This window comes from Hippocampus bargibanti, linkage group LG01, assembly GCF_051943395.1.
Source record: "Hippocampus bargibanti isolate YZ-2025 linkage group LG01, ASM5194339v1, whole genome shotgun sequence".
NCBI classification, from domain to species: Eukaryota; Metazoa; Chordata; class Actinopteri; order Syngnathiformes; family Syngnathidae; genus Hippocampus; species Hippocampus bargibanti.
The window spans coordinates 19,749,378-19,768,397 of record NC_142734.1 but is presented as its reverse complement, the minus strand read 5'-3'; the positions used below and the strand labels follow the sequence as shown (position 1 = coordinate 19,768,397).

Below are 19,020 nucleotides of genomic sequence, written 5' to 3'. Positions count from 1 at the left end.
TCTCCACCCTGCTCTCCTTCGTCCAACCAGGCGCATTTGGATTGGAATCTCTGATTATCAACAAAGCTCAGCTGGTTCTTTTTTGTGTCCTGTCCCTCCCCTCAGCGTAACAACAGCTGCCAAATACGTCATGTTTTGTCTTTGTGTGCCAAAGAAGGCTAAACTCCTCTGCGTTCAGAAAACATTGGGGAAATGTAAGGTTGAGCAGGATCCCGAGGTCGCAAGGCGGGACCACTTTTTTTGCGCCTCTGAGACTCTTCCAGTTCATGGAAAGGCCAAATGAATGATACATTGTCATCGAAAATATTGCATGAAAGCCATTTGCTGTGATTTGTTTCTTCCATCTTTTCCTGTCGTTGAGGAAAATGTGATCACAAACATTAAAGTCTGTGGCTCACTGGCCTTTGCCCCCTTGAATCTGAATGAACCCTTCTTCCCATTGTCAGTGTCTGAAACTCATGACAAAAAGTTACACCAAAAAGAACACCAGGGCAGACAACTCTGAAAAGTTTCCTGCCCGGCCATAAAGTTGCCTGCCCGATTTTTCACAACTTGAAACACAATAAGACGACTAATCGCAAAAAAAACATTGTTGCAAAGTATTAAGGATTGATAATCAGAATATACAACACTTTAAAATGAAGTATTTGATGTACCTACCACAAATGCTCCCTTGCGTAATTTGCCGTAAATATCCTTTGCTGATGATTTTGCTCCAGTTGTCGTTTTTCCATACACTTCCTGGCAGGTTGCACAGTGCAATATTTGCGTTGCGTCGTCTGCTGCAAGCCACGTAAACTCCTCTTTCCACGATGCTATCAATGTACGTTTACGTTTTGTAGCGTCATGAATTTTGTTAGCTTCTTATGAGTCTCTGTTCTGGGGCTGAGGTTTTGGCTTGATTCTTAACCACTTATCCATTTTTCTTGTGTTCTCTGTGTGTTTTGAAAACGATATGCTAATGCACGACCTGATAACGCTCGGGAAAGTCCGGGCGCGAAGTTATTCGATGCAGGCTTCTGATTGGCTGCGGAATATGTCAATTGCCAAACAAACCGAAATTAAGAATTGTCAAATGAACCGAAATTCTGAAATTTCAAACCGAACGAATATTTCAAAATTGGAATAAAGCAAACGTCTTTGTGATGAAGAATTTGTGATGTGCAGGCTTTTATTGAACAGTTCCATCCAGAAAAGATGGTGGCATTGAGAATCATCAACATGATGAATGATAATGTGATGCCTCAGATTCGTAAGACCTTACAAGTCGGAAAGCAACAAGTGTCAATTAAGAGCCATCAACGACCATCACAAATGTAAATAAAGTGACTATTATACAGTGCAGTGTATTTCTATCATTACAATACAATAGCACATTTATTATACATAGAATAAGGTATGTTGTGTGTAGTTTTAAGGCTTATTTAGTTGAAAATTATATTTTATGGACACCTGGGAATGGATTATTATCATTTTAATGGTTTCCTATGGGAACTTAATTTTTGGGATACACCCTTTTCACCTTACACACTCTGTGTGGGAATCTATATATATATATATATATATATATATATATATATATATATACAGTAAAGTCTCGTTATATCGATATCGGATATATCGATAGTCCCGGTTATATCTATACTATTTCTATGCACGCACGGAGAAAATTACATGCAAACAGGGTCGAATATATCGATAGTCCCGGTTATATCGATATTTTTTCGGACTCCCTTGAATATCGATATAACGAGACTTTACTGTATGTTGTTTAAGAATATGTTTTGGGATTACCTAATTTAAAAAGTGAGGTGACGACTATATATATATATAGAGAGAGAGAGAGAGAGAGAGAGAGAGAGAGAGAGAGAGAGAGAGAGAGAGAGAGAGAGAGAGAGAGAGAGAGAGAGAGAGAGAGAGAGAGAGAGAGAGAGAGAGAGAGAGAGAGAGAGAGAGAGATTTTTTTCCAAGAAAAAGTTATCGGCCACCCGGGCAGAGAGGTTCTGGAAGTCGTACGCCCGGCGTAAAAGTTACATGCCTCGGGCATCCGGACAGATGTTCTTTCAAACACTGCCATTCTCCATAATATTTTAACTTGAGGGTGCATTTCTTCTTGTCTTTGTTCACATTATTTGTTCATATGCCCCCTCAAAAGCTAAAATTTAACTAACCTTATTTTGAAACACTGATACATGTTACACCAATTAAATCATAATGTGTTCAGTTTTATTCGACTTACTCAAATCAATACGTCTGTCTAAGCTCTCATTCGTACAGGAGTGATCCATCGGTGAAAAGGTTTCTTCAGCCGTCATCTGTACTTCTTTGAAGGCGTCGGACGTTTCGCTTCTTATCCAAGAAACTTAAAGTCTTACTGGTAGTTTAGGCCCTTTATACATATATATCCCCACTAGACCTCATATTGGAACCTGAGGAAACATTGGCATCTTACGATGTTACTTCTCTCTTTACATCTGTCCCAACCCCAGCAGCAGTCTCAGTGGTGAGGACGAGACTGCTGGCGGACGTTTCTTTGCATGAAAGAACCAAACTTAAAGCGGATCACATCTGCAAATTATTGGAAATCTGCCTTAATACTACGTATTTTCAATTTAGGCAAAAAATCTACAAACAAATTCATGGTTGTGCTATGGGCTCACGAGTTTCACTCATAGTGGCTAATCTGTACATGGAAGAGATGGAGAAACAGGCCCTCACATCCTTCCCGGGGACAAAACCTAGACACTGGTTTAGATATGTGGACGATACTTTTCTCATAATTAAAAAACAAGAAATTCAATCCTTCACAGATCACCTCAACTCGGTAGACATCAACATTAAATTTACTCGTGAGGACATTAAAGAGAACCAACTAGCCTTTTTGGATTGTAAAGTAATTATAAAAACAGAAGTCTTTCGGAAGGCTACGCACACTGACCAATACTTACTTTTCGATTCTAACCAAGATTTACCACACAAACTAGGAGTTATCAGAACCCTCCAGCATAGGGCTAAACTAATACCAACAAGCGTTGAAGGTAGAGAAAAGGAGTCAAAACATATCAGGAGAGCACTCACAAACTGTGGGTACCCTCAGTGGTCATTTAAAAAAATGGCAGAAAGAAAGAATAGGGAATGAAACCAAAAATTCTGAAGACGCAAAAAGGAGAGGAGTAAGCAGTACCTTACATTGCAGGAGTTTCTGAAAAACTACAGTCCTTTGGCAACACAAAATTCCTACTTATTTCAAACCGATAAATACTTTAAGGCAGAAATTAGTGCATGCAAAAGATAGGCTGCCAAATGAAAAACAAAGTAATGAAGTTTATTCAATACATTGTAAGAATGAAAATTGTAAAGAGCAGTACATTGGGGAGACTAAACACATTCTCAAAAAAAAAAAAAAAAAAGTTAGTGGGCCTCAATCGGCAGTACATATGCACTTAAAAGCTAGCAACCACTCATTTGATGACAATGAGGTTAAAATCTTAGCGAAAGAACATAGATGGTTTGAAAGGGGAGTAAAAGAATCAATTTTCATAAAGCAACTAAATCCTTCATTAACCCGGTTTGGTGGGGTGAGGTTCAATTTGGATCGTTCGTACAACAGCCTACTTAGGCAAAATAGGATTCGGAATACTGATGAGGTGATACCGGTGGAAGTGGGGCATTCAGGCCAGTCCACTTCTGGCCGAAAGTCAATTGGGACAGGATCCAGTTCCCCGATCATATTTGGTTCAGCATCCGTGAAGTAAATGCTCGTGAATGTGAAGGAACGACCCCATAAAGTTGAGGTTAGAACTCCCCCTGCTGTCCATGAAGTGCCCAATTAAAGGCAAATTCCTTTCATAATAAATTGAATTAGTTTGGCGCAGACACATGAAAACGCAAGCACAAAATCATCTAGTTCCAATCAGGCCTTACACAAGCACAGCAGACGTATGAACAACAAAATAAACAGCCTAAGGTCATAATCTTACTATCCACAACTGTCAAAAGTAGTCTACAGTCAATTTAAATGAAAGTGAGGCGGGACAGACACAGACAGACAGACAGACAGACAGATAGACAGACAGATAGATAGATAGATAGATAGATAGATAGATAGATAGATAGATAGATAGATAGATAGATAGATAGATAGATAGATAGATAGATAGATAGATAGATAGATAGATAGATAGATAGATAGATAGATAGATAGATAGATAGCGTCAGTGGCAGAAACATTATTCCTTTTTATTCTGCCTTTGGAAGAGAAATTTTGTGATGGTTTACTGTCTTCGACTCAAATAAAGCCGGAAACGAAGACTTAGCGACACCGGAAGCTTGTGTGAGTGAACTTCATACAACGCCTTCTTCATCTTTGTGAAATCCTGCCCGCTCTTTGCCTGTTTGTAAACAATGACGTCAAAAGCACGTGACACCAGCAACGCATTTCTGTGCAATGTCCAATCAGAAAGCGGAGGTGTGTTCCCAACAGGCGTGGCTTGGTAGTGTTGCCGTGAAAATGTCGTTGCGTAGACAAGTTTATTTGTCAAACCGCAGTCGCTTCAATAGCAACCGGGAGCTGGATGGGAGGTTCTGGAAGCGGTGTCGTAACTCTTGAAACGCTGTTGCGAAAGATGCACTCTCGGTAAGTGGTCTCCCTTTAAACGAGGAAGTTGTTTACGTTCAGCGGTATAATTAAAAACTACATTCCCAAATGTGAATTTGTTGGCGCGCTGGAAGCAAATGCGATGTGCAAATACAGTGCATTACGCTTTGAATATGACGTCATTGTACGTTAACTATGCTCTTCTGGGTTATGAAATCAACAACCCAAATTACGCATGGCCTAATACGAAGTGCGTAGTTGCCAACGTGGTTTTTCTTTACCTTGCCCTCAAAGTAAGGCCAACATATCGATACTCAGATGCTTTCTTCAGAACGGGAGCGAGCAGATGCAGATTAACGTTCCAGGTTGAGTTGACGACGTGCTGGACGGATGCTTAATGCGAAGGATGTTGCGCAGTTCTATTTACTTCGGGAGTGAGAGGTCAGTGGAGCGCTGCACTGCGTAACGACAGAAGTGATGCTGCTTGATATATCCCCTCATTCACTTTGGATCGCATTAAACGTGAAAAGAAAATGACAGATTCCGTTAATATGTGTGAACTGTGGGCCTGGAAAATAGTTTTTGTGATCAAAATATAAATTTGACTTTAGTGATTTGATTCCATATAAAACTTATCAAATTATGAAGTTAAATACAGATTTTCTATCATTTTATCTAACAAAGAAATTTAAACAGGTCACAAAAATCCAAGTCATATATTAACGGGCTGTTTTATGAAATGGTCTTCGCAGGAAACGGTTGATTGTTTAAACCCCCACTATAATAAATTAGGGTTATTGTTTTATTTTTAATTTCGCCGGGCAGATATGGTTTGGGTATGTGATGAACCCACAATGCTGCAGTGCACAGGCCCCGGATCAAATTCATCGAGGGGTTTCTATGTCATACGCACTTTTTATTCCTGATGTAAACAAAGCTTCCTCGGCGCAGTTGGGTGAATGAACACGAAAGGGCGCTGTTTGCTTCAGATCTCCTGCCGAGTCCTCTTCCAGTTGAAAGGGAATCCGATCTTTTTTTTTTGTTTCTTGGCTTGAACGACATTTAACACTGTACATCAGTTTAAAAAATGCATGTGACTTCATAGTTAATACATGACGACACAGTTAAAATACAGTAAAAGAAGCTATTAATAAAGAGTACCATCATAAGGGAATATTTTAATATGAAGCATTATAAAAACAAGATGATAGGCAGATGCTCTCAACGTTGAAGGTGAGCAGACCCCGATGTATTTTTTGTAATTGTTCGTGGATAAGGGTCATTTTGGCCAGTCCCAAGACTATGAGGCCGCAGTTAGCAGAGCTCAGAGGAAGTGTTGAAACTCATCACACATTGTTTGGTATGTCTAGGAATAATAATGTTTTTTTTTCCTCTGGAATCTGTGAAGTGGGTGAAGGCGATGAAGGGGTGTATGAGAGGTGGGGGCTCTAATGCCTGTTTTTTTGATACAGTGTTTGGATTATGAGCTGATGAAAACAGATGAAACTATGTTTAAATTTAAATAAAGCTGAAAAGGTACATATGTTTATGTGCCTTAACTAAATCCTTTGTTTCATGTTAAGTTTCAGAGAAAAGTCACTGGACACCTTTCCAAGAGGGTAATTAAGCTAGGTGGCTAATGCTAATCCTATGATCACCAAATAGAGGTGTCATATCACACAAGATTTTAAGTTTGGTACTGTATTACTATATTGGATTTGTTATGTTATTTGACATTTTCATGCTATATCACAAGTGCAAACTGCAGATTGTTTATACTTTGTTAGGTTATGCAGGGTTTGACCTATGGCGGTTTCCCTCATTTGTTGTGGGAAATGAGCTCTCCCAGAGGTTGAGGAAGCATGGTGGCATTCAAATGAGACGCCGTGGTTGTCTCATTAATAAAGCAAAATCGAAACATCGTCTCCAAGATGCCCAGGTGAGCTTGATCATCCCAACTCACCCCAGTTATGTTTATAACGTGTCACACACACACACACTCACATCTGTGAATATTGACGCTGTTAATTCTTGGTACACATTATTTAACAGTGTGACAATCACGCTGTCAGGACACATTACCACCATTCTGATAAAGCCTGAACATATCATACTCAATTTTGTTTTCTTTAATGGTCAAACGTATATAATTACCATAATAACTTGGCTTTAAATTTCATACAAATTTACACTATACATGCAGAGATATTTATGATGCATATATGATATAAATTGAGAGTTATTACCAAAATATACATTTATTTTTCAACGTAATGTGTTCAGTGTAGTGTTCGGAAGGAACAATGAAGCATAAATTTTTGAGAAAAAAAAAAATCTGATTTTCTGTCAAAGATAACATGAGATAATGTCATTTCATTTTCCGTACCGCTTATTCCTCATTAGGGTCGCGGGGGTTGCTGGAGCCTATCTCAGCTGTCTTCGGGCACGAGGCGGGGGACACCCTGAATTTGTTGCCAGCCAATCGCAGGGCACACAAAGACATACAACAGTCACTCTCACACTCACACCTAGGGACAATTTGGAGTGGTCAATCTGCCTGCCATGCATGTTTTTGGAGTGTGGGAGGAAACCGGAGGACCTGGAGAAAACCCACGCGGGTCCGGGGAGAACATGCAAACTCCACACAGGGAGGCCGGTCCTGGACGCGAACCGGCGACCTCTGCACTGTGAAGCCGGTGTGCTAACCACTCGACTACCGGGCTGCCCAACATGAGATAATAATACATTAAATAAGGGCCAGATGAGAACATATTGTTAGCATGACCACTTGTTTGACAGATGAGAACCATTCCACATTTTAAGGGCCACATCTCCCGTTCTTGCCAAAGTTAATGATGTCCCTTTAAAAGCCGAGTATGTGAGGTGATGGAAGAGGCCTCGGCCTTACTGCAGAGGGAAGTCAGATTTTGTCTCTTACAAACAGAGAGAAAGAGAGTGAGAATATGAGGGGTGGATTGAGAGAGAGTGAGAGAAGAGAGAGAGAGAGAGAGAGAGAGAGAGAGAGAGAGAATCCCAAGGGGTGATGAAGGGGGTGGGGGGCATAAAGATATCAAACTATTTGAGAAGAGAAGAGCATGGAAATGTAGTGTTTTGGTCCCTTTAAAGGCTCTGTGCACATGCTCAGCTAACGATTGTGGCTGAACGTGATGGAGAGGCTAACAGTGATACAGAAGCACTGAGAATTAAATGCTGCGTCACATCGAAGAAGAGGAACAGCACGAGCGTGCGTGAGGCCCTGCGTGCATGCGCACACGCATCTGTGTGGGGTCTGATCACTTTCTGTGTATTTGTGCTGAAAGTGGCAAAGCTAATCGCAGTCGGGCTGTTGCTGGTAGATGAAAATAAAGCATGCAAGATGCTGTGAGGGAGGGCCAGTAAGACACAGGAGAGAGATTTTTGTTTCTTTCTGGATTAGTTACTACGTCACTTTTTCATGTCCGGACAAAACAAAAAGCTGTGATAACAGGAGGCCACAGTCATGGAGTTTTCCACCAGAAGTGGACGTGGTTTTGACCAGCTGATGCTTCCTCATCTTCTTCCTCTCCTTGGTAGTTGTGATCTGTTCTTCCTGTCACTGGCTACTAAATGTGACTGTGTGAAGCTCCAGCTTGCCGGCTAAAGGAGTTTCAACATGGATGCCGAATATGCAGCACAATTGTTTTGATAGGGTGCGGTGCGGATCAAGCAGAAAGCAGGCCGAGCCAAGGGTTAATGGCACGCACTTCCAGAAGCTTCTTGAATGGTGACGAAACACGGTCGTACATGGTTGGTCAAGAATTGCTGTGGTGTTGGTGCTATGCTTTTTTTGTCATGTATGATCGATCTCTCATAGCCTCTCATGACGCCATGTTGTTCACACCTTCATCTCTTGGGCGTGTCACACCAGGGGGAATAAAGTTGGTGGTGCCGTAGCAGAAGAGAACCGGGAATCCAGCACGGCCGACCGGGTGGTCGGGGTACTGCTTTACAATTAGATAACAGATTGGCGTCTGCGGTCGTGTGATGTGTTTTCACCCTGCAGGGCTGCTGGAATTTTCTCAAATCCTTCCCAAGACACATTTGCTGCTGAGTAGTTAGAAGAGGCGGCGATGGTGACGCAGTCTGTTTTGGGCTGGACTTCTCGTCACCTCGTTTGGATCTCTCCTATTTACTCTTAGTCTCTCTTCTATGGAACAGTGGGAGGGGCTAAATGTCACAGCAAGGGATGAGCGAGAGAGAAAGAGAGAGAGAGAGAGAGAGAGAGAGAGAGAGAGAGAGAGAGAGAGAGAGAGAGAGAGAGAGAGAGAGAGAGAATATGTTGTAGAGCGCTCAGGAAATAGAGGGAGAAAGCTGTTAACTTTTCTCTCCCGGTCACTCTGCTTTGGATTCACTCATGTTCACTAGTGCTGCACTTAAAGAACAACCGATGTCACTTTTGGTTTTCTTAACTGATATCAGGAAAACGTTTTATAGCATCTAAAATACCCAAAGCATGCAGTATGATATTTTTATTCAAATGCAAAACACTAATAAAAATGACTTAAAGTGTCCAAAATCTGCAAAAAATTGAGCTGCGAATTGGGCATTTTCAGAAAGTCCCGCCCCTAGTTTGTGACGTCACGCCAAGACGTCTTGCATTGCTTGAGAATCAAAACAATGGCTTCAGATTCGGAGAATATGCTTTCTTGTTACACCTCCAGTTATGAATATGATTCAAATAGTTCTGAAGCATACATGTTTGCAATCGATTAAAGAATTTATTCCATGCCATTTTGAGGCAACATTTGGGAGAAACGATCACCAGAAAAGAGGCACAAAATGGCGACCTCCTGTGGCCACCTCCGTTTCCACAGGCTGATAAATTCCTTATATGAAGCTTGGACCCCCTCTTCTGGCGGCTTTTGGGTGCAACACAAGGTTTTCAGACCAAACAATACAGCAAAATACATTGACGTGATGGAAGGACTGCTACAATGCGTCTTCGGTCAGGGGGCGCTCCTTTAGTGACATCACATACGGACTTGTCACCAACTCAAAACAAGACTTCCTGAATATTCAGCGCAAGTCTTAAAACGTAAAATATAGCTACAGTAAAGTCTCGTTATATCGATATCGGTTATATCGATAGTACCGCTTATTACGATACTATTTTCATTTCCCTTGCACATTTCTAGTCTTTTTATGTATAATTAGTACCGTTTAGTACGATACCCGGTTATTACGATAATCCGGTTATTACGGTGCTCCTTTTCATCACCCGTCGGCCATTTTTGTTGTTGATATCGATATATCGGTCGCGCCATTGGTCGACTTGGTCACGTGTCTTGGTTACGTGAGCCGCCATCGGTCGCGCTATTGGTCGACTTGGTCACGCGAGCCGCCATCGGTCGCGCTATTGGTCGACTTGGCCGTGTGACTTTGTCACGTGTCACGCCATCAGTCGCGCCATTGGTGGACTTGGTCACATGTCTTGGTTACGTGCCCAGCACCCGTGTAGCAGAGCCATTTTCATTTTCAGACGCTAGCTCGTGTGTAGCAGACGAGATTGAAGTGTTTGTGTTAAAAGGTAAAAATGGGAAGCAGAAGAAGATTGATGACTTTTTTAAATTGAATACATAATACAGTAAGATGTAAGCGTTGCAGTTTCCCTGTTGTGTTATGTACATGCCCACTGTACTGTATATGAATGCAATCGTTTTTTGCAACAATGTTTCTTGTTTTGTCTGCTGAAGCGTGATGATTTTGAAAATTATTAACATTCCATACTGTGTATTAAAGGACAACCGATGTCACTTTTTATTCAAATGCAAATAAAAATGACTTCACGCCAAGACGTCTTGCATTGCTTGTGAATCCAAACAATGGCTTCAGATTCGGATAATATGCTTTCTTGTTACACATCCAGTTATGAATATGATTCAAATACACTGTAATTCTGAAGATTAAAGCATACATGTTTGTAATCATTAAAGAATTATATGTGCCATTTTGAGGCAACATTGGGGGAACATCTCTCACCCAAAAAAAAAAGAGGCACAAAATGGAAGCTCATGGCCAGCTCCGTTTCTTATATGGCGCTTGGCTGCCCTCTTTTGGCGGCTTTTGTTTAATGCAGTTCGGCGCAGGATCGGATATATCGATAGTCCGGTTATATCGATATTTTTTCCAACTCCCGAGAATATCGATATAACGAGACTTTACTGTGTATGCGGTGGAATCTTTTTAACATACGCTCAGAAGTCATTTGAAGCCATTTTACAAATTATGGACACAACTTGTCCGGAAACGTCGGTTGTCCTTTAAAGTTGCTGCATCACATGCAGTGGTGCCAAACAGCGCCCTCATTGGACAAGAGTCACTCTATTCTGACTTTCCAAGGTGCATCGCAGAGCACAATCAGTTGGCAGTTGGAGTTGAGCCACTGTTTGGTCCCGAATCAACTCTTTCATAGCAGAGTCCGGCACCGCCATGTCTGGACAGTAGGTATATATACAGGGCCTAAACTACCAGTAAGACTTTAGTTTGCTGACAAAGTTTCTTGGATAAGAAGCTTAACGTCCGACACCTTCAAAGAAGTACAGATGACGGCTGAAGAAACCTTTTCATCGATGGATCACTCCTGTACGACTGAGAGCTTACACAGACGTCTTTCAGAGAAAGGTTTCAAAGTTTGTTGGACGCCTGCATGTGGGGCAGGGGAGTAGTCAGAAACTTGCGGATAATTATCAAAGGGTTGAAAAAAATTGCATCCATGTAAAAATGACAGCATCAAACCTTTTTCCCAGATGGCCACAGTCACAAGGGGTGGTCATGACCACTCTTGGCCACCATTTTGCTCCGCCCTTGCTGTGGTGGAATGGGCATGATCTTTTGTGCTCGCCTACTGATTTGTTATATATTATAAACACAGTCTTTGTGTTTTTTTTTGTTTCAGATCAGTCCAAATACTGCAAAACACATGCTTTAATTCCAAACTTGAATAGGTTTTATTGTCTTAGCAAAGTAAATGTGATCATACACAACTTGGAATGCCAAAGTATAGCTTCCACCTCTAATCTATTAACCCTCATATTATATTAAGAGGTCAATTTTACCCATTTCAATTTTTGTGTTGACTAAAGCACTGAATATCCTTTCCTTTTCCTGTCTTCAAAACAGTTCTAAAATATCCCAATGGGATAGAAAATATATCAGAATCAGAATCATCAGAATCATCTGTATTGCCAAGTATGTAGAACACACAAGGAATTTGCTTCCGGTCGAACACGCTGCACTAGTATCATCATCAAAAAATTGGGCTACTGTTCAAAGAGTTAATGGCTTGGGGGAAGTATCTGTTTAAATGTCTGCTGGATTTGGTGCGCATGGATTGGTAGCCCCTGCCTGAGGGGAGTAGCTGGAAAAAATGGTGGGCAGGGTGCAGAGGGTCCAGTAGGATTTTCCGCGCCCTAGTTTGGATTCTTGCAGTGTGCAAGTCCTCCAGAGTGGGTAGGGCAGTGCCAATGATTTTTTTCCGCCGTCCTAACTGTCCGTTGTAGTCGGATTTTGTCCATTTTTGTGGCGGCCCCGAACCAAACGGTGATGGAAGAACACAGGATGGATTCGATGACAGCCGTGTAGAAATGTTGCAGCATCTCCTCTGGCAGGCCATGCTTCTTTAGCAGCCTCAGGAAGTACATTCTCTGTTGGGCCTTTTTCAGGATAGAGTTGGTGTTGACCTCCCACTTCATGTCCTGGGAGACTGTGATTGCCAGGAACTTGAAGGTCTGAGTGGTTGACACGAGGCAGTTGGATAATATGAGGGGTAGCTGTGGTGATGGATTTCCTGAAGTCGACGATCATCTCTACTGTCTTGAGCGTGTTCAGCTCCAGGTTGTGACGGCTGCAGCAGAGCTCCAGCTGATCCACTTGTCGGTACGCAGACTCGTTGCCGTCTTTGATGAGACAGATGACCGTGGTGTCGTCTGCGAACTTTTGGAATTTCACAGCTGTGTGCGTTGAGGTGCAGTCGTTTGTGTTGAGAGAGAAGAGCAATGGAGAGAGCATCCCTGCGGGGCTCCAGTGCTCGTGGTTCGTGTTGAGGATGATATTTTTCCCAGTCTGTTGTGTCCGTCCTGTCAGGAAGCTAAGGATCCACTGGCAGATCGTAGGGGACACACCAAGCTGGAGAAGTTTGGGGATGATGAGTTCTGGGATGATGGTATTGAACGCAGAGCTGTAGTCCACAAACAGGATCCTTGCGTAGGTTCCTGTGTTGTTGAGGATGTGGTGCAGTCCGATGTTGATTGCATCCTCCACAGATCAGTTTGCCCGGTAGGCAAACTGGAGATGATCTAGCAGAGGTCCGGTGATGTTCTTTAGGTGGTTCAGCACGAGGCGTTCAAAGGACTTCATGACCACAGATGTCAGAGCAATAGGTCTATCGTCGTTCAATCCCGAGGGTGCTGGTTTCTTTGGAACTGGGACGATAGTAGACTGTTTGAAGCAGGATGGGACTTCACACTGCTCCAGGGATCTGTTGAAGAGTCGTGTGAAGACCGGAGCCAGCTGGTCAGCGGAGACTTTCAGGCAGGAGGGGGACACTCGTCAGGTCCCGCAGCTTGCTTGATCTTCTGCTGCTTGAAGAGCCGTCTCACGTCCAGTTCGTGGATCTGTAGGCCTAGAGGGCGGAGAGACGGTAGTTTCTGGTAATGGTGGGCATATGAGGGAAATGGGGGTGTCCTTTTCAAATCGGCAAAAGAATGTATTTAGCTCATCAGCCCGACCATTGTTGTACACTGCTTGGGGTGATGGTAAACGATAATTTGTTATTGCTTTCAGGCCATTCCACACCGATGCAGAATCGTTAGCGGAGAACTGTTTGTTAAGCCTCTCCGCATAACTCTCCGCATAACTTTTCTTTGCAATGTTAATTTCCTTTGTCAATCTGTTTCGGGCGAGTTTGTAAAGTGCATGATCACTGTTTCTAAATGCGGACTCTTTCTCTTTCCTAAGGTGAGTTTGGGAGTGAACCATGGCTTGTTGTTGTTGAATGAGCGGAAGGACTTTGTTGGTACACACATGTCCTCACAGAAACTAATGTATGATGTTACAGTGTCTGTGTATTCATCCAATGTGCCCGTTGAAGTTTCAAAGACGCTCCAATCAGTGCAGTCTAAGCATTCTTGTACAGCTAACTTTGCTTCATCAGTCCATTTCTTAACAGTCTTGACTACCGGTTTTACGCATTTGAGTTTCTGTCTGTGTGTGGGAATTGAGTGGATTAAGTAGTGGTCAGAAAGACCCAATGCTGCATGCGCAACAGATTGGTATGTTCCTTTGAGTGCTGTGTAACAGTGATCTAGAATGTTTTCTTCTCTGGTGAAACAGTCAATATGCTGCTTATATTTGGGAAGTTCACGGTTTAGATGCGTTTGATTAAAATCGCCCAAAATGATCAGGAGTGACTCTGGATATTTTAGTTCGAGTTTGTTTACATGGTCCACTAGCGTTACACACGCGTTACACACGTTAGCATTAGCTTGTGGCGCGATGTACACGGCGACAAGAATAAAGGAAGTGAACTCACGTGGCGAGTAGAATGGCTTGCAGTTGAGAGACAGTGATTCCATGCCAGGGCTGCAGTGTGCGTTGAGCATCGTGACATCGGTGCACCATTCTTCATTGATGTAGAAGCATATTCCACCACCTTTGGATTTCCCCGATTGCTCCGTGTAGCAGTCGGCTCTGAGGAGACGGAAGCCGGGTAGGTGTAGCGCGGAATCCGGGTGGTGGTCACTGAGCCAGGTCTCAGTGAAGCAGAGCGCAACAGAACGTGCAAACGTTTTATTGGTTTTTGTGAGAAGTTCGGCCATCTTGTTTGGTAGTGAGCGTAGATTAGCGAGATGGATCGATGGGTTCGAAATCCACTCTGCCGTAGCTTGACGAGAACGCCGGCTCGCTTACCTCTCCTACGGCGGCATCTCAAAGCTCGGAAAAGAGCTGCTACGCCGCTCGCGAGCAGCCCCGAAAAACCTTGTGGATTTTGTTGTGTCTGTGAAAATAGTCCAAGAGTGGATTCCCCAATGCTCAGTAACTCTTCACTCATGTAACTAAGTCGCGTGGGGTCGCAAAAAACAAATGAAAATGACAGAACCAGGAACAATACTAGGGAGCGTGTGACCGTGGCTGTCATTCGCGGCGCCATCTTGTCTTTTTTGATACCTCGGCTTACGAACACTTTAGCTCACGAACGTTTCATCATACGAACATTAAATTCGCGAGAATCTATTCTTGGCATACGAATGAGTTTTCGGGAAACACACGGAGCACCACAATGAGTGATGTGTCGTTTGCGAACGAGCCGGTTCTTGGAGCTGGATCTCTGAAGTGAACGAAGAGAGCCAACTCCTAACAAGGAGCTGGAAATGGCAGCCGACTTTTTTTGTCCTTTATTCCCCGCCCCCAGTCTTTGGTTAAAGCCACACGTGATTGGTCAAGATCCGTAGTAGAGGAGGGAGGGGACACATGCAGCAGGACACATGCACCAGTGAAGAGAAAAAGGAGGGGTTAGAGAAACAGAAGCACACTGAGCACATGAAACAGGAAAGGGAGACAACAGAGCTTCATAGCGCTACAAAGAAAAAACAAAAGTGAAAAGGTGAAAAAAATTGATAGAAAACAGTGAAATTTTGACACGTTTCAACTTAATTGATAGTTCGAAGGCAGAGTGTAGACTGCAAGGTTGTAAAATCCTATCAATCAGGCTCCACAAATAACCCGCACAAGCCATCTGTACAATTTGAAGAGAAAAGACAAGGGAACCAGCTATTAATGAAGTTTCTAGTGTGTCTGCCTGCATCTGTTGCAATATCGCAACTTCCAAGATGTACAACCCACAGCTCCTTGAGACACTTTCTGCAAAAAGCTATCAACCCAGCTAAACAGAACACAATTGATAAGGAACTGGGTAAAATTATAGCAGAGAAAGCACGGCAACTTCACTCGGATATTGTCAAGAGACTACCTGGAAGTTTGTTATCCATTGATGATTTCAAGGCTAGCCACAGATGGTTCGAGAACTTTAAGCGTCGTACAGGGATTCATAGTGTCATTCGTCATGGTGTGGCCGCCAGTTCTGCCGATAAAGCTGCCAAAGCTTACAAGGAATTATTCATCAAGATGGTTTAAGAAGAAGGCTACGTTCCTCATCAAATTTTTAATGCTGATGAAACCGGCCTTTTTTGGAAAAATATGCCGAACCGGACTTTCATTACACAGGAAGATAAGTCCGCCCCTGGGAATAAGCCTATGAAAGATAGGCTAACCCTCCTTCCTACAGTCCTTATGAAATTTGACTCTCCCTCCCACCTCCTCCCACTCCATTCCATCAAGCCATCAACGACCATCACAAAGGTAAATAAAACTACCTTATTATACAGTACAGTTTATTTTTTTATTACAATACCATAGCACATTTATTATACATAAAATAACGTATATTATGTGTAGTTTTAAGGCTTATTTAGTAGAGGATTGTTTCATGGGGACATCGGAACAGGTTTCCTATGGGAAATTAATGTTTGGAATACACACTTTTCGCCTTACACACACTTTCTGGGAACCAATTAAGTTCGTAAGCCAAGGTATCTCTGTATGTTTAATACATCTCAGAAACAGTTGCTGCTGATGTCACCTATTATTTGAATGTTTTGTGTAGATTTTTACATACGATTAAAAATGACCCACAACAAAATCATGATTTTTTAACATAATATAAGGGTTATCACCCGCAGAAAAAATATCCTGTGACTGTAAAATGTCCTTGAGAGTTTTGAAAGGCGCTTATAAATGAAATGTATAAAATATTATTATTATTATTATTATCTCATCTCATTTTCCGTACCGCTTATTCCTCATTAGGGTCGCGGGGGTTGGTGGAGCCTATCTCAGCTGTCTTCCGGCACGAGGCGGGGGACACCCTGAATTGGTTGCCAGCCAATCGCAGGGCACACAAAGACATATAACAGTCACTCTCACACCTAGGGACAATTTGGAGTGTTCAATCTGCCTTGGAGTGCGGGAGGAAACCGGAGGACCCAGAGAAAACCCACGCGGGCCCTGGGAGAACATGCAAACTCCATACATGGAGGCCGGAGCGGGACGCGAATCGGCGATCACTGCACTGTGAAGCCGGCATGCTAACCACTCGACTACCGGGCCGCCCTATTATTATTATTATTATTATTATTATTATTATTATTGATGAGAAGGTTTCTTCAGCCGTCATCTGTACAAATTTGAAGGTGTTGGACGGTTCGCCTCCTATCCAAGAGGCTTCGTCAGCGAACTAAAGTCTTACTGGTCGTATCGGCCCTATTTATATATCCCTAATGTCCAGACATGGCGGCGCCGGACACAGCTATGATAGGTCCCTGTGTAGCTGTTCGCTGACGAAGCCTCTTGGATAGGAGGCGAAACGTCCGACACCTTCAAATTTGTACAGATGACGGCTGAAGAAACCTTCTCATCGATGGACCACTCCTGTACGACTGAGAGCTTACACAGACGTATTGTTATTATTATTATGTTAAAACAATTAAGTTTTTTGCACTTGGATTTGTTTGTCCACCCGTTTGTTCGCTTATAGGCTACTTCCTGGGTAAGAGAATAGACAACAGATATGCATACAAAGTTTTACAACTCTATATTCTCAGATATAATAATTATAATAAGAAAACGAGTGTTGCTTGCTATGAGCCTTTTGCACAGTACTGTATATTTTAAATTGCATATCTTCTTGTGCTTCAGTGAATAGTCATTAGCCTCGTTCATTCATCCATTCCACATTCCTCTTATTAATGAATGATTTTGCCACAGATAATAAGAAACATAAGGTTAATGCATTAAAAATATTTCAAAATCTTGAATAAGATGACAAATAAAGTACTGTCTGCTTCCTTAAAACAGCAAAGCAAAAATAACATGTCCAGAGCCACTTGACAGGTGTTTTGTCAGCATTTGAATGTTGGCATTCAAAGACTTGTGACCTCACTGAGGATTGTTCTCAATCAACACAAGCTACCCCCCCCAAAGTTCTAGCTACCCTGAGCATTCAAAGACTTGTGACCCAAGGTTTTCAATCAAGACAACCTACCTCCCCAAAGTTCTAGCTACCCTGAGCTTTGACTTATGAAGGGGAATGGGTCCCATTTTGATTGTTTGCACGACGAAGGCCTGCTGTCTCTTTAAATGTTTTATAAGCATTACACAACAGGTCCAGTGGCACACAAACATCAAGCGGGCAGAAGGAAGTGTGGTAGTCGCGCACAGTCAGCCATACCAAGAATCACCTTACGTACATTGTTATATGTGTAGCAATTATGTAAAATCACACACACTGTAAATAACCTCACAAATAGCTCAAAGCCAAAAAGAAAGAGGCTTGTCCTGCTCCATCTGATGTGCAATAAATACGTTTTTTTTCCTTTCATTTTATTGTGAAAATAAATATCGGATATTTTGGAGTAAGTTGCTTGCTCCACTTCCATTGTTTACTTTGATCAGTGTTAAAACGAGAGCTATTTGTGGGAGTTGTCGCTGTCGGCACACACACAAGCACTAGCACAAAATAGGAAGGGCTCATGTGAGTGTGTTTTCTGGAGGGACTGTCAGTGGTCTTTAGAAAGAAGTGAGCTGATTTGCGCTTGGCAGCCAGTCAGTGACCTGTCGCTACCTGGGCCAGCCCTGCTCTCTCTCACTGGGCTAGTGTGTATGTGTCATGGCTCCTGTTGCCAGCCATTAATTTTTACTTCCTTGTCATCACAGAGACTGGATAGCTTCGCTCTTTCATCTTTGACAATCTGCAACGGAGTAGACGCGAAGTGACGCGACAGCACGCATGTCTGATGAGGCCAGATGTGGATTTACAGGCTGGCGTCATCAGCTTTTGGGGCCTTTTCACTTTGAATCGAGTGTCGGATATATAAAATATGGGCGTCTTACATGAGCAGGAGGCGTTCTGGTGCCTTTAAGTGGTTTTCCATGCCATCTCTCAGAACTACCCATACCCGTGGTGTATAATGGGCGCATTCCCTTCTCGGATTGCCTTGTGTTTAATACACAAGGCAGCCACAAAATTAAATCGATTCCACTTGCTCGACCTTCTGAGCAAATTTTGAAACATTTTGCAATGATAATTAGGGCTTTACAATGTTGATTGTTGGCCACGATAGTAGCTTGTCAAAGAAGTTTTAGAAGGGATTTTATGGTTTTATGAGATGTCTAAATTTTAAGATGTTTAATCAGATTCAGAAAACCTTTATTCGTCGCACAATGGGGACATTTGCAGTCCACAGCAGCAATTTCAAAGGGGATGGGGTGGGGGGTGAAAGGATAGAAAAACAAGATATTCTAAGCATAGTAAAATAAAAATGTCACCTGTA

The 19,020-nt window shown here is 42.5% G+C and overlaps 2 protein-coding genes and 1 long non-coding RNA gene across 3 annotated transcripts in view; 1 reads left to right on the top strand and 2 right to left on the bottom strand.

Annotated features, from left to right (window-relative positions):
* LOC148903425 (uncharacterized) overlaps positions 1-4,990 on the bottom strand; it is a 30,394-nt gene extending 25,404 nt beyond the window's left edge. Inside the window, exon 1 of the long non-coding RNA XR_016115748.1 lies at positions 4,879-4,990. This is a non-coding gene — a long non-coding RNA (uncharacterized LOC148903425). The remainder of the gene's footprint in view (positions 1-4,878) is intronic.
* LOC148903422 (tyrosine-protein phosphatase non-receptor type 12-like) overlaps positions 4,621-19,020 on the top strand; it is a 58,264-nt gene continuing 43,864 nt past the window's right edge. Inside the window, exons 1-3 of the mRNA XM_089002327.1 lie at positions 4,621-4,636; positions 4,916-5,038; positions 6,385-6,536. The gene's annotated coding sequence lies outside the window, so the exon portion shown is untranslated. The remainder of the gene's footprint in view (positions 4,637-4,915; positions 5,039-6,384; positions 6,537-19,020) is intronic.
* On the bottom strand, positions 7,005-18,396 carry LOC148903424 (uncharacterized). Its single transcript, XM_089002420.1, has 2 exons — positions 14,166-18,396; positions 7,005-13,256 (listed from the first exon to the last, which is right to left on the bottom strand). The coding sequence occupies exons 1-2, from the start codon at positions 14,449-14,451 to the stop codon at positions 13,162-13,164; spliced, it is 381 nt and encodes a 126-aa protein (XP_088858546.1). The 5' UTR covers positions 14,452-18,396; the 3' UTR covers positions 7,005-13,161.

Excerpts from the sequence above, each read along its gene's own strand:
- LOC148903424 (XM_089002420.1), bottom strand. The coding sequence starts at position 14,451 with ATGGCCGAACTTCTCACAAAAACCAATAAAACGTTTGCACGTTCTGTT. Across the intron at positions 13,257-14,165 it reads CAAGCCATTCTACTCGCCAC|GCCTACAGATCCACGAACTG; the intron begins GTGAGTTCACTT and ends TCCGCCCTCTAG.